The 16,176-nt window shown below is 37.1% G+C and overlaps 1 protein-coding gene across 4 annotated transcripts in view; it reads left to right on the top strand.

Moving 5' to 3' along the window:
* Ppp2r3a (protein phosphatase 2, regulatory subunit B'', alpha) overlaps positions 1-16,176 on the top strand; it is a 103,983-nt gene that overhangs the window by 12,009 nt on the left and 75,798 nt on the right. For 2 of the 4 annotated variants that reach the window (XM_005406782.2, XM_013505755.1), the window contains exons 2-3: positions 6,884-7,150; positions 11,942-12,045. In XM_005406782.2, coding sequence (XP_005406839.1) covers positions 6,884-7,150; positions 11,942-12,045 — 371 coding nt within the window. Of the gene's footprint in view, positions 1-2,802; positions 3,259-6,883; positions 7,151-11,941; positions 12,046-16,176 lie in introns of those variants that run through there. The other 2 variants (XM_013505757.1, XM_005406783.2) reach the window with 2 other exon arrangements.

Below are 16,176 nucleotides of genomic sequence, written 5' to 3'. Positions count from 1 at the left end.
ATGTCTGGCATATAATAAGTAATCATAAAAATTTTTGAATGAGTGAATGATTATAAAATTGAACTTATCTCAAGAGTTTAGACACTACTGGGAAAGAATTATTAGATTATAAAATATTACAAGTAGAAGCTTCTTTACCTGAACATGATTGAGTCTGGTGATCTGTAGGAAATCATAAACTATAAAAACTAACTATAATAACTTAGTAATTTTAAAAATCCATATCTTAAACATGTTAATTCAGAGTGTCAGTTTATTTAGATGTCTTTATTTTTATTTCATTTTTCTAAATTTAATTTTATTGGTATACTTTTGATAAACATTATATTCACATTCCTTGGGCCAGGGATATAGCTCAGCAGCATAAGCAGTTGCCTGGCAAGCCTGAGGTCATGAGTTCGATTCCGGTACCAAAAAAAAAAAACATAAATCCACACTCCTCATAGGGAATTTGTACCTGTGAATAATATGTCTTGATTCTTTTTTGCCCCATTCCCTCTCCTCCCCTCAACTCTTTTTTCCCTCTTTATTTACGACAGTTTTATTCTATTTTTTCTATTCTTTTTTTCCTTTTCCCTTCCTTCTCTCTCCCCTCCCTGTTCCTCTTCCCATTTGAACATTTTCTTCCTACTTTTTCAGATATTTTTTGATATAAGGCTTTTCTTTGAAAATAAATTTCATAAGTTCTGTGATACCTTTCTTTAATAAATCACAATCGCAATACATGTGTTGACTGTTTCTAGTTTTCATTCCTTTAGGAGGGTACAGTAATAAGTCAGTAATGAAGCAGTTTAAATGTAGAGACCTTCTAGATTTTAATGATTTTTCTCTTATCCTACCCACACCTAATTTTATGGCAAAAATATTTTAGTTATTTAATTTTACTCTTTTTAAAACTTAGGTTGTTTTTAAAATTTTTTTACAAACTACTCTTTTTTCTACACTCATGTTTCATTATGTCACATGTGATTGCATTATTGTTGTGAAAAGTTCAACCAGCACAAGCCAACTGGGGACAGAAGCAACTGACGCTTAGTAAGTATGCAGCTTAGTTACTGAGATTAGAACTAAGAGAGCATAACAAAGTGAAACACTAGCATACTTCAGTGTGTTGTGGGTATTCGTTGCTCTGTTTTACAAGAAATCGGCTAATCCAGAGAGTAGATAAAGTGCAGGCTGTTTAAGGATAGTGTACAGTCCTTCATTAAACATTGTACAAAGTTAGTGGTCACAGTAAAGGACCTAAATATGTAAAATTTGAGTTGGATTTTGAAGAATGATTAGATTGTGTATAATTTGAGGAAATGGAGCATTTTTAGGAGAGGGGTGAAGATTCACCCCTCTGAAGCCGTAGATTGGTAATGGAAGGGGGAGATATGGTTGAATTGAATAAAATTAATTAAGTCATACATCTAATGACTGTAACAAACTTTTTAGTTTAGAGATATGTAATGAGGAAAGGAAGAGTATTTTGTGAGTATAAGGAAAAAATATAGGAAAGCTAGCGAGCTTAAATGGTTAATAACATGTAAGCCCAGAGAGAGAGAAGAGTGGGAAAATAAGGAAGACTGGGAATGGAGCATAAAACCAGTGATCTTCAGTTATAATCGTCTTTTGATCTTAGTAGATAGTGAAAGCTTTCAGGTAAGATTTAATATGAGCTAAGGTTGCACAGCTTAAATTAAAAAAAAAAGTAAGTATAGACATATAAACCCAGTAGATACATTATAGAGTTATTAGAATGTCTTAAAATTAATAGGAAAAAAGCTGACAAGTTATGGAAAAATAAAGATTTTTTTTAATTGAGACAGGGTCTCACTATTTATTCCAACCTGGCCTTGAACTCACTGTGTAGCCCAGGCTGGCCTCAAATTCATGGTGATCCTCCTGCCTCAGTCTCCTGAGTGCTGAGATCACAGGCATGTGCTACCACACCCAGCCAGAAAACTAAAGAACTTAATACCCACCAAATTAGACAATAAAAGAAGATTGCAAACTATTATTTTTTGTTCTTTAAATGATATTATTTTCACATTTTCTAAAACTATAAATACTGGATAATGAGAATAAAAAATTCTGAATTCTAAATATTAAACACAAATGCCTAATTATTTATTTGTATTTAATATATGATAAAATGATACAATGTTTTCTAAATCTGAGAGGATTTATTAAAGTTCCTCAAGGTAAAAGTCTTGTAAATTCAGGATACACCATGACATCTTTGTTTGATGATTTTTTATACCCTTATTTATTGAATAAATTTCATTCAGTTGTATGTGTCTAAAACTTGTCTACAATATTCAGTTGTTCTACTTTCTTTGCTCTACTTGTCAATAAATTTTAAAACTACAGCTATAATAACTTCAAAAAAAAGTATGTTTATGACTAAGCTAGCCTTCTGCTTTAAAAAAATGATTTCAAAATCTGAGATCAACAAATGTATTTGTAAATTACCATTTGAGGATGAGAGTTTCTGTTTTTCTCCATATTTGGACTAGAGAGGTCTAGAAGGTTTTAAATATTTGGTTCCTTTCAAATAAATAAAAACAGTTCTTGAAATAATAATTTCAAATTTGAAGTTTACTCTGTTCTTTTTCATAAAATATTAAGTAGTGAAAGTTGAAAATATTCTCTGCATTGTTTTTTTCCTAGTTGGAGGAGAAATTGCTTTATGTGGATTTAGTGACACCTCATATACTCTGAGTTTAAGAAGTTAGCTTTATCTGAGAAGTTGCTATTTTTAGATCCAGCTGTAATGTTTCTAACTTTGGTACTCGGAGTAGTGGGTGCTTCCTTTCCCAGAAGGCTCTGTATTCTCAACATGTGCAGTTCTATTTGACATAAAGCTACCTACAAGGAGCAACAGGCCCTTTGCAAGCTGTCTAATTAGAAAATTATGAGCAGATATTGGGAGCCACAGGCTGTATTTGGGAACCAGCTACATGTCAGGACAAGCATGGATTGTGGTCCTTGGAGGCTGGGAGAACATAATGCGTAAATTTAATTTCTTTGGGAGATAAGAAGAGAAATACCTTTCTGCCTGACAAGATTGACAGCTTACTAAATCTGACTATCTTCAGAAGTGTGCTGGACAGTTGCGAAGTAAATGTTCACTTTTCAAAGATGATGATCAAGGAAACATCTTTACGAAGGGACCCGGATTTAAGAGGAGAGTTAGCTTTCCTGGCAAGGGGCTGTGATTTTGTTCTCCCATCACGGTTTAAGAAGCGGTTGAAGTCATTTCAGCAAGCACAGGTTTGAAACTTGGGTGTTTGTTTAAAATATTCCATTACTAATAAAACCACCCAGTGAACTAAAACTAACTCAAATAATTTCATAGCTCACTTGTATCTTGATATTAGATCAAGGAATTAATCTGTGTTCTCTATTCAGCTATTTGCAGAAAGCTATTTGTAGAGGGATTCCAACAGGTTTAAAAATAGACCTTCTGGACCTGGAGTACAGTACTCACATTTTTTTTCTCTTGTACAGATGGAATCTAGTTTTAGAGAAAATAAATACAACTTTACAAATACTTTATAAGTTAGCCAGAGAAATACTAGAATTTTTAATAGAAATATTTTTGAGAAACTAGAATTTCTCTGTTGAAAGCCTTATTTGCATTTTGAATCAATGCAATGGTGGTGAATCACTAGTTTGTTATTAACATACTTGTATCTGTAATGAATGTTTGTTTAAAAAGCATATTTATCCTGGTAATATTTTTAAAGGCCATATTTTATATGTAGATGATTGGCTATGTGAAATAGATAGATAGACAGGCAGACAGACAGACAGATAGATGAGATAGAGGATGGCAGTTTCTTCTAAATTGTGAAAAACTATCTTCCCCTCAGCAAGCTGAGATTTAGTGATTTATGCCTGGGATGACTACCTCACAGAGTCTGCTTTCTTACTTACAACATTAAGGCCAGTGTCTCACCTCACAAGTTGTCTAATATTCACTATAATGTAAATCAAAGGCTATACAAATGCCAGTCATCCAAATTCCAGCCAAAAAACAGAGTTTCATAGTTATTCTGACACAAAATAATTTCAAATTAGTTGGATGAACCATGGGAAATTCCTTTCTCTCCTCTCTCTCTCTAGTGGGTCAAAAATGCTTAAATACTGGAAATGCTACAGAGACATAGTACTATAAGGATGCTACACAGATTGAATATCTAAATGATTCTGTGTTCATAGGAAAAGGTAAAAGTAAAATACTGAGGTACTTTACCCAGCTTATTCTTTTTTTAATGCTGTTCCCATCTTGAACTGAAACAGCTTTATTCAGAATGAGCAGATGTTACACTTGCTAGTCTGGAAAAATTTATATTACTAGGTTTTATTCTATAATGTTTGTAAAGGATCAGCCTTCTTACACTACTTTAAGGTTCAAAATATGTCTCCTATTGAACTCAGTGGAAAATAAATTCATATACCCAGAAGTTCAAAATAAATGAATTCTTTCTGTATTATTTTCCTTTTAAATACCACCACCATCTTATTATAAGTAGAATTAACCAGTTAATTAAAATTTTCCTATCAGGAAATAATAATGTTAATATTTATTAATTGTGTATGTTGAGAAATACACAAAGAAAAGCAGATAATATATAATCAAATGTTTTCCCATTCAGATAAAAGCTTTGACAGATAGGCTTTGTTCTGAATGTCATTTAGCCTTTGTTCTGAAAGTCACTTCTGTCAAAGCAAAAGCACAGTTAACATTGGAAGTCTTACTCTAAACTTTTCCTACTGGTGTTTGTCCCCACTGGCACTAGTGGTTCTAATTCTGTGGCCATAATTACCCCAAAATTATCCATAACTGCCCTAGATATCATACCATAGAAGATGTTTTGGGGAAACAAAGGATTTTGAGGACTGTAAACTTGTATTCTCAAAAGCCCCTTTCTGCATTAAATAACGGAAAGGAAATGGCAGTAATATAAGTGACCTAGGTAAAACCTCTGAAGAAAAATCTGTGTCTTATTTTAGAATTTGAAAAATACTTTCTGTGTTACTGACACATGGGACTATGTAATAATACTTTAACATTTATCATTAAAGAAAAATGTTTATTTGAATACATTATTATTTCTCAAGTCAAAAGTGGTGTGAAACTTTAAATTGCTTTACATGTGGAAATATTATTGAATATGAAGGTTGGTGCCATAGTAACATACAACTTAACCTTTTGAGAACCTCCTACCCTTTACTTTGTCACTCATTTTGTTTCCTGAAGACACATCTGTCCCCAGCACTGTTCAGAAACTTTTACCTACATTACATTCTATAATTTCCTTAAATCCTCACCACAATCTTCCAAGGAGTTGGGGAATTTTATTATTGAAATTTTAAAAGGTTGAGTAACTTTCTTAAGGTCACAGACTAATAAGCTATCACTATTATCTGTTGGGTTCTTCATATTTCCTTCCCTCTGTGTTGTTTCTTTTTTGACTATGGTTTTATATGGGATCTTTGTTCAGACTTTAAGGATATGTTTCAGGTAATGTAAGGAAGCCGGGCGTGGTGGTGCACGCCTGTAATCCCAGCATTCGGGAGGCTGAGGCAGGAGGATTGTTGTGAGTTCAAGACCAGCCTGAGCTACAAAGTGAGCTCCAGGCCAGCCTGAACTGCATAGCGAGACCCTGTCTCAAAAAAAAAAAAAAAAATGTAAGGACGAAAAGCATTTGTGTAATACTTTGTGTTTACAGTGAATTGTAAATAAACTTAGTAGCCATGTTTATCTTTCATAGTTCATGTAACGTTGATACCATGTTATGGTCATGAGCCTTGATATATAAAATATAAATTTCCACTCTGAAAAATCTCATGGATTTTTCTGCTACGGATCTCAGAACTCAATTTAGTCTTCACTGGTAAAAATAAGCTCCTGCCAGAATGATGATAAGCCCCCTTGCCTTTCCTTAATCATGAGTAATCTCAATCTCCCGCTCACCTACCCACCCCCCTTTCACTGTCCTTTCTAATATTTCTTTATAGTACATTACTCAAATATTTTTTGGAAAAAGGAAAAGCTATAAATTGTAAAGGAGTTAATTATACGGTGAGTTTTGTTGTGATAAAATTAATAGGTACAGTCTTTTCCTCTTAAAGTGTACCAAAAAAGAAATAAACCTGTTCCTTAGGAAAACTGGCATACCTCTAGTGTTAAGTAAATTAGCCAGAACTAAAATGCTTTAGTTTTCATAACAAAGATTTTCTGTGAAGCTGGTATTTATTCCACTTCGGGAAAATTCAGCTATGGAAGAAAGTAGCTCCCTTCCCAAATACATTTTGTATCTGTATGTGTGTGTACATATATATAGAGAGAGAACTTTTTCTGCCAGTTGAAGGAGAAGCAAAAATTCTCCGAAAGACCAAGAACATTCTTCAAAAGGAACTTATTGGGGGCTGGGGATTTAGCTCAGCGGCAAAGCGCCTGCCTGGCAAGCACAAGGTCGTGAGTTCAGTTCCCGGTACCGGAGAAAAACCAAAAAAAAAAAAAGGAACTTATTAATCCACTTCCAAGAGAATAAGTCGTATTCCTTGATATATTTACTGTATCAACTGATCTTGTTCTTTGGTTATTTTGAAATGTTTGCCAAAGGATTGATGGGAAAATATATTGCAAGATTTTTAAATCTTGTATGTAAACTTGAGTATTGACAAATAGTTAATATATTGATTTATTTACTATGGAAGTGCTCCCTAGAAACATACATACTGACCTGTAGTAAAGTTAGCCCTTGATTTCTGCTGTCTGAATTTGTGGTTTCTTATATTTATACATGACTCCCATTACTGGTGAGGATGCTCAGGAAATATATACTGTTTAGAATTTCTGTGTCTTACAATCTCATTTTTCTTCCAGATTCAAAATAAACCAGAAAAGAAACCCGGAACACCACTTCCGTCTCCAGCCACCTTTTCAAGTAGTCCCCAGCCTCACTCTCCTATTGCTGCTGTAAATAATGTTGTGAGTGCACCGTTGTCCATAAACATTCCACGGTTCTACTTTCCTGAAGGACTCCCAGATACCTGCAGTAACCATGAACAGACCCTAAACAGAATTGAAGCTGCTTTTATGGATATTGAAGACCAGAAAGCAGACATTTATGAAATGGGGAAGATTGCAAAGGTAGTTTAACTAAATGATTAATAATCCCCATTTCTCTAACGGTCCCAATATCCCCCGCTTTCCTCCTCTTTACTTTTAAGCATGCATAAGGCTTTTTCCCATTTTTAAAAAAGTCATTTGATCCTGGTACATCTCTAGCTATGATCCTATTTCATAGAATCTTAAGTTTAAATACAAATTTTAGTGGTATTCTAGTCCAACCTCCCATTTATACAGGAATCCCTCTTTAGACATCAATCACCATTCATAAATACATTCCTTATTTGAATGCTTTTAGTGACTTGAAGCTCACTCTCTTGCTGGGTAGTCTGTTCCATATTAAATAGCTTCATTTATTAGAAAATGTTTCCTTATAATGAATAAGAGTCTCTTTTGTTCTGATTCATTTATCATTATTGTGTCCTGAAGCCAGATAAAGAATTGTTAGGCCATCTCAACACTGTCATTTTACCTATGGGGAAGCAAGACTTTGGTAATTTCCCATATATTCAACTGCCTCTGATATAAAATCCTCCTCCCAGAACAATTGATATTGAATATGACTCTCAGGTTATAGTGGATCAGATTGTCCCTCTTCCCTCCAAATATTCCCAACTGAGGAGCCCATTCCCCCTGTGCCTTCACATCCTCCTGATTCCCACCCTATTCCCTGCCTGCTTTGTGACTCACTGACTCACTAGCGCTCCATAGATTCAGTGAGAGGAAAGCAGAGAGCCTCGACTCCAGGGTAGTCAAACAAGGTATGGGAGGCCTGGGGGTATAGCTCAGTGACACAAGCACCTGCCTGGCAAGTGCGGGGTCCTGAGTTCGATTCCTGGTACCAAAAAAAAAAGGTACGGGAAAGAGTCAAAGTAGGAAGGGAGATTATGGATGGTGGAAGTCAGAGAAAGGACTTTGCCAGTAATATGCAGTTTAAGATTAGTCAGTATATGGCATGACGGAAAACTGCCAGAGTTGAAGTTGACAACATAAAAAGTTTTTAAAATAGAAAACCATTTTGTTTACCCAGGTAACAGTCATTTACATAACACTTTATTGTTTAATATGTAACAACCATGTAGCACAATAGCCATTTTACATATATATATGACTGATTAACGTATCTAAATTGTACTTGATTATAGCCCTAAATTCCATTCATGGAAGCCAAGCCTATATGTTTCATATTTTTAGCTCTTAATTGTCAGGTAAGGTAGAAAGGTAAACTGTTCATATCTTTAAAAAGTTAAAACTAACTTTGCATATAAAAATAAGGATATGTATGATGACTTTAAAACTTATGAGCTTGGCGTGGTAGTGCACACCTGTAATGCCAGCACTCAGGAGGCTGAGGCCGGAAGATCACCATGAGTTCTAGGCCAGCCTGGCTACATAGTGAATTGAAGGCCAGGATGAAGTACATAGCAAGACCTTGTCTCAAAAAAAAAAGGAAAAAAAAAAAAAAACACTTATCATGAGTATGTCATTTTGTGTTTCATTTTTGATTACTGAACCAGCTCATTTTATAAGATTTTGTGATTTTATTCTTAAAATCATTTATTTAAAATTGATTGTCATGTCTTCCCATTAGCCAATTTTTATGTAATTTTTTTTTGGTTTTTTGGTACCAGGAATTGAACTCTGGACCTTGTGCTTGCCAGGCAGGTGCTTGTGCCGCTGAGCTATATCCCCGACCCAATTTTTATGTAATCTGGTTTTTAACTTGCTTATCATAGACTCTTAGCATTCAGTATGTCACCGTTATTTACAGTCATTCTTTATACCGTGCTGCTTGCGGGGGTCAGGAACAGTGAGCATTGCCTGCAGCACATACTGCCCGTAGTCTTACAACGTGTTGACTTAGGAAAGGCAGAAGAGACATAGCCTTTGAGAGAAAGGAGAGACCATCAGAGCAATAGATGAATGTTTTTGTGGTTTCTTAAAAGTTATAAAGCTATTTGGAAGGCCAGTTTGAGTTTGCAACCTACTCTTAGTGGCATTTAAGTATAGCCATAAAGACTGGGCTCTGTTTTTCAAGTGCAGAGCAAACTGTTTGTGAAATCGGTATCTGTTGGTACAGTTTATCCCATTCATCTTAAACCTCAGACAGCCTCGGAGGGCTCTAATGCCCATGTCTGGTTCAGTTCTTAGTGTGTAGCTTGTACTTAATAGAGAAAAAACAAAGGGAGAATGAGTCTAAGAAGGATGAAAGCAGTATAGAAACAGAATCTGAGTAACAGAAAAAGTATTTGTCAGACCCTGGACCACAAGGTTCATCATGAAGTTTTATCCTCTAGCAGGATGTTGAAGAGAAAGACGAAAGCTCCGAACCATGTAAAACCCTCTGTCACCTCTCCTCTAGCTAAAGTAGCACCTATACGGCAGCCTCTCTAAACCTGAACTACTTCTTCTGCAAAATAGAACAAAAATACCTGTCCTCTTCTGCATGGGGACCACGTGAGGACGAAATGAAATCAGAGGCACAGATGTTCTAAAACGTCTATCACATTCTTGATGTTGTAGGGCTACACTTTGATCAAATCATAGGTTTTAGTCAAGTTTTCCTTGGCTTAAGTGAGTTGGTTTAACATATACTGACTTTTAGTTCCTGTAAACCTAAATTCATTTTCTACATCTCCCTCCATATTCTCATTTGCCATCTATTTGCTTCCTTTGTTTTAAAAAACACTTCACACTGGTTTGTTCTCACCTGTGTTAAGGAAAGTTCTATTTTGTTACTTTCAGATTATCATTTACTCTTTAGGTTCTCTTTAATCTCCTGGCTCCCTTTGTCTTAATTCTTTAATTTTACATAGATGCAGGTCAACCATACTTTTTTTTAAATAGTCAAAATTTAATGTCCGTGGCCCTTGCCTACTTTTTCCATTTTTCCCCTGTTGTCATTTTCTCCAAGGACCTGATATCCTCAAGCTGCCTAACATGGGCACTCAGGGTAACCCAGTATGAGAAAAGTCTGGCTTTTTTCAGTCTGTTCAAAGTATTTTCCTTGTGTATCTTACTTTGTAGGGTTTTGCCTTTAGTCTGTAATAAGTTTATACATTTTAAAGGAGTCTTTCAGAGAAGACACCTTATATAAGGGGCTGAAACGTGTTTAATAGGGAGATTGCCCCCAGTGTGTGTAGTAATGAGAGAGACCTTGGGAGTGTTTCATCTGAGGCTGGTGACTATTCCCAAAGCCAAGGTATCTGAATTCTGACTCCTTCCAATTCTAAGGAATTCACGAGTGATTCTAGTGGTGGAAGTTTCAGGCCCTTTGACAAGCTGGTTCGTCTTTACCCGTACTGTTTGTGGTTCCCCCACCTCCGTACTGTAGACTACTATTTCAGCTTTTCCAAAAGTTGCAGTAGTCTATCACTTCAGCTAAGAGCCTTTCCTTGGCAAACCATCCTACATGAGAGGAGGGACCGGGATTGGGAAGCTGAATTGGACACTTGCACACCCAAAGTATATGAACTGTGAGCTTTGTACTTTGGTGATCATAATTTATACAACAAACAAAATCAGGTAATTGCTAAGCAATACCTTTCCCCCATTTTTTATCTCAATTCAACCTCTGGACTTAAGAAATCTTAAATTCTACTCTGCTTGCTTTCTTGGACATGGTGGCAGCAGCCTCTTGTTTCTGCCCTTTCCTTACCTCCCATGGCTTGCATTTCTCTTTCCATACCTTCACCTTTGGCATGAACCAGCGGCGTCCTTGAGCAGTCTCTTGGGCTAACTAAAGTCAGTGTGGTAGTCTTCAGACTCCTCTGGGGATCCTCTGTGCAGAGGCCTCAGACCAGGAGCAGTTCACCTAGACCTAAGGTGGATCCGCATCCAGTCCCCCTCCAAAGGAGAACCATCTTCTGTAGAAGGATATCAACTCAACAGAGCCTAGATGAGACTTTAAAGAGTTCTAGATTTTGGAACATATTTTCTGTATGTAAAAAATTAGGAAGATTTGGAGATTCTCTTCTAATAGTTAAATATTATTAATTATAGGAAATAACTTTCCCTCTAGAGAAAACACAGGTAAATTTAGTAAGAACTCTTTCTTACTAGAGTAAGACAATTTTAATTGTAAAGAAGATTTTTTTATTAAGAGAAAAAAGTCAATACCTTTTAGGGTATTAAAAAATGTTTACATTTATCCCAGTTCCTACTAATGCTTTTATAATATGTAGTTACTTATGGTAGCTTCTAATATATAAATGAATGACTTCTAATATATAAATGATAGCATGTTGATTGTACCTTTCATTTACTTAAATTATAACCATTTAATAGATTTGATAGCTTTTTTTCTTGAACAGACTCGAATTTTCTGGTCCTTTTTGAACCTATGATTTATACTAGACAAAAGAGAGAGCAAGAGAATAGGTAGTAAAGTGTTTTAACATTGTGTAGCCCAATAATAAAGACTGTATTTTTCTGCTTGAGGAATGAAGGCAATATATAAGCATGACACCCAGTTACTTCTATTTTTTCTTAAAAGGTAGAAAATATATGATGTAAGAGTAGCAGAAAGAGAGGCTGCTTTCTTTATTATCAGGTCTGAGAATATCACTATAGATAAACATGGGGAAGAGTTAAATGGCTTTCCACTTTCTTCACACAGTTTTATTTCCCATCTGTCAGGCCTGCCTCCTTCAGTCTACCCTACATGATATACTTGCCCCAACCCCAGTTGTATCCCCCAAGGACTCTTCTATCCACCGTGGTGTGAAGGGTAAAAGCCACAAAGACCTTTCCTTTGGCTGTGCCATCTCTTCATTGCCTCTGGGCTCACTGTGTTCTGTTTTTCACTTGCAGGTCTGTGGCTGTCCTCTCTACTGGAAAGCCCCCATGTTCAGGGCTGCAGGGGGAGAGAAGACAGGGTTTGTGTCGGCACAGTCGTTCATTGCCATGTGGAGAAGGTAAGTGCGTGAGCAGGCACTCTGGAGCAGGGGGGAACTGTGTGGGCCTCAGTACATGCCTTATTAAGGCACTCATTTTATTCATTTTCCTTTTATCCTTTTTTCAATACAAATGATTCAGTGAATCACAGTCATTTTTATGCACACACAAGTTCTTTGCCATAAGCCTTCGTCTTATATGTCTCTGAACAGTAGAGCTGTAGAAATACCTAATAGCTATTTGCTTTTTGCTGTTGTTGTTTTTAAAATCTAGCATCAAGTGTAGTTCAGCAAGTTCTTCATTATGTTAGAACTAAAGCCATCAGGATATATACATATAGATGACGTAGCAGAGGAGAGAAGAAGGCCACCTGTAGGGCAATAGCAAGGGTGACTGTCTCCAGATTGGCACTGGAGAAAACCAGGTATCCTGAGGCCGGAGAGAAAGATCAGGTCTAGTACAGGAGGATATATAAAAAGAGAATCTAACTGAGGGGCTGGGGATTTAGCTCAGCAGCAGAGCACCTGCCTGGCAAGCGCAAGGTCGTGAGTTCGATTTCCGGTACCGGAAAAAAAAAAAAAAAAAAAAAGAGACTCTAACTGGACCAAAATCCACTGCTTAAGGAGTGTGGGAGGGAAACCATAGCATTCCTGGGTCATAGCACCCCGACCCCACCCTAAGCGCAGCATACACACTGCCTTGGGAGGAGATGAAATCAAAAGAGGGAACTCCCCCTTCAGTGCTGACCTGGCTACTAGGACAGGCTCACAATCACTCTGAGCTCCCTAATGGGCATGGTGAGTGTGATACACGCAAGCTGGGGATTCAAAGAAACTAAAAGCAAAACGGGGCAAGACAAAATGTGTCCTAAAGGTAGTAGCACTAGAGGACCTGCTAACGGCAAGACTGAGAGAAAGACTTGTCCAACACACAAAAATAAGTTGCTCATTCCCCCTCATTTGGTGGGAGTGCTGTGCTTGTGGGACATTCTGCATCCTACTCTCAATTGCTGGCAGATGCCTCTGTGAACCCCCAGGCACCTCCTAGATGGGACTACAGGAAACCATGGAACTGGGAAAAGTAGGTAGAGTGGAGTGTGGGCAATCTGTGAAAAGAAAGACTGACACCCAGGTCTGAAGGCAGTTCATAGGAGCTGGAACAGAGTGGGCACTCTCCTTATGCTTCCCCAAACATTCGAAGGGCCTAAGACACTCTCAAGTCCTGCACACCACCCCATGTCCGCAAAGAGGCCCCTACTTTCATGGGTGGGTCTGAGACACACACCTGTGGACAGAGAGATGGAGAACAGTCCTGAGGTCTTCTGGCTACATACTAGGCCAGGAAGTCCTGTGGAGAGGAAAGTCTATGCAAGGAGGACATGGAGGTTACTATGGTATTTGTCAGGCAGTGAAGGAAGCAAGGGAATATGAGAGTTCCCTGGTAGGAGTTGAGAGAAAACTCCAGAACTGAGAGTAGGGCCATCTACAGGACATTTGCTTCCCCAAAATTGAAGCAATTGGATCTTGAGATCACCATGGAGACCTGCAGTTGCTCATACCTAGAGCACAGCTTGCAACCAGGACAACACTGGTCCAGAGGGAGCAACAGCCTGACTGCTGTGGGCAGGCCATTGCCTGGCCCACAGCAGGAAACTGCGTGGCTACACACAATCAGACTGCGGCTGCAGTGCAGAGGGAGCTGTGTGGACACAGGCAGTTTGGGTTAATGCTGTAAAAAGTATGTGACAGTTGGTTTTGGTTTTTTTGTTTTTGTTTCAGTTTTTGGTTTTTGTTTGTTTGTTTGTTTTTGGTAATTTATGTTATTGATGTTTCCTTGCTTGTTTCTTTGACCTGGGTGACAGTATCTTGGTTTTTTATTTGATTTGATAGCATTTTTCTCTTCCACTTTTTGCTGTTTTGTTGATACTGTTGTGTTATTTTACTTTATTCTTTAAAATTTTTCCTTTTGACCTGCTCCCTTTTTTAGTCTTGCTTCTGTTTTTGACCTTCTTTCCTCCCTATTCTTTTCCTCTTCCCTTTCTCATTTTCTCACTTCCTTCCCTTCTTTCTCCTTGCCCACACCTACTTAATAGCATATATATATGGGGGAAGGGGGAGCCATCAAAAAAGTGTACACACACCTCAGCAGTTCACCATATACTAAATGTCTAGAAGCTAATGACAAACATTTTGAGGACCTCTTGTAATTATAGAGGCCAAAGGTAACTTGTATTAATCTCATGATGTCTCAATAAATTTAGTACTAATATATTTATAAAAGTTTTTCTTTTCTTGATGTATAAATTTTGGGGTATATAATATATTTCATTTAAACCGACATATCCTGAAGCCAGCCTGGGGAATATGGGTAGATATATATATATATATATATACACACACATACATACCTACATACATGCAGGGGCCTCTATATGTGCATTAGAGAATAAGAATTAACCAGTGCTATAATTTAAACAGTACCATTCAAGGGCATGTCAAGGTAACTTTTAACAAAATTGAGCTTAGAGGATCCAAACAAAACTAACTACAAATAGATTAACACATTCTGACACTCACAGCCTCTCAAAACATGTCCACTCATCTGTGTACCTCTTCGCTCCTACACAAAACCCCCTCAACTAGTCCTTTACCCCAGTCCAGCCTCCTGTTTTTCATCTATAGACACTTCTCTTACTTTCCTCTTTTCCCATGGACATAACCCCTCTTTTCCCCTTCCTCTCCCCCTCCACAATAAGCATTGTAATATAATGTGTAAGAGATACTGATAAGAGGGTGAAATTATGAAACAAGTTTTTAGTTGCTTGATGTGTGGCTGGATCTGTTGACGCTGTTATAACCAGTAGAAATTCTCTACTTACAACACAGTGGTGGGGTCCAGCCCAAATAAATTGAACAGGTTGAAGTGGTAAACAGTACCTCTTGACAATAAATGCAAGAACACATCACTGGAAAACAGACCCTAACTAAAGAGATCATCATACCATCAACAAAGTCTCTTCACTCTGTTTGACTTTAACCCTTAGTCCAAAAAAAAAAAAAAAAAAAAAAAAGACCATCAAAAATCAAGGCAACGGAATGCCTCCAAAGACTCAGAACTCTCCCAGAGCAGTTCTCTCAAGGGGCACCAATACACCAGATAGCTGATCTACGCAAAATGATTAAAGAGAAATTAAAGAAACTCAGTTCAAACAGAGCCAACCCAAAGATAGTAGACCTTACAAGCAAACTGACCCACGTGGTTATGGAAGAAATAAAAATGGGAAGGACCGACCAAAACTGTTCAAAACATGAATGACAATTTTACCAAAGAACTAAACTTAAAAAAAAAGTGCCAAACAGAAATCACAGAGATAAAGAATTCTATTACATACATGAAGTAGGGCATGGTGATGCATGCCTGTAAAATGTCAGCTCTCTGGAGACTGAGGCAGGAGGATCACTGTAACTTCAAGGCCAGCTTGGGCTAGATATGAGATGCTGTCTCAAAAAAAAAAGGTAAGAAAGAAAAAACGCTGAATTCCAAAAGAGTTTCAAGAGCGGTATAAGACCAAAACTTCTCAAACGCTTTGATAAAATTGAAAGGGAAAAAGGAAGATTTCCAAACTGATTCCTGGAAGCTTTTATCACCTTGATTCCAAAACTACACAAGGATCCAACTAAGAAAAAAAAGCTGCAGGCCAATGGCTTTAATGAACATAGACACAAAAACTCTCAACAAGATACTGGCAAACAGTGCAGTGAATTACCAAAAAAATCATCATGGCCAAGTATGCTTCATCTCAAGGATGTAAGGGTGGTTCAGCATATGTAAATCAATAAATATAATATACCACATTAAACAGAAGCAGGAGCAAAAATCACATGGTCATCTCAATAGATGCAGAAAAAGCCTTTGCCAAAATGCAGTATCCGTTTGTGATAAAAATGCTGAAGAATAAGGTAGAGAAGAACTTATTTCAATCTGGTAAAAGGCTACTTATGACAGTCCTACTGCCAAATCATATTAAGGGGGATAAACTGAAAGCTTTTCCTGTAAAATCAGGAGCAAGACAAAGATATCCACTACCAACACTCCTGTTTAATATAAAACTTGAAATATTACCCAGAGCAATCAGGGGAGAGAAAGAAATA

This window comes from Chinchilla lanigera, unplaced genomic scaffold (assembly GCF_000276665.1).
Source record: "Chinchilla lanigera isolate Chin_1 unplaced genomic scaffold, ChiLan1.0 scaffold00100, whole genome shotgun sequence".
Taxonomy (NCBI): Eukaryota; Metazoa; Chordata; class Mammalia; order Rodentia; family Chinchillidae; genus Chinchilla; species Chinchilla lanigera.
The sequence above is the reverse complement of the archived record's forward strand: the minus strand, read 5'-3'. Positions and strand labels throughout refer to the sequence as shown.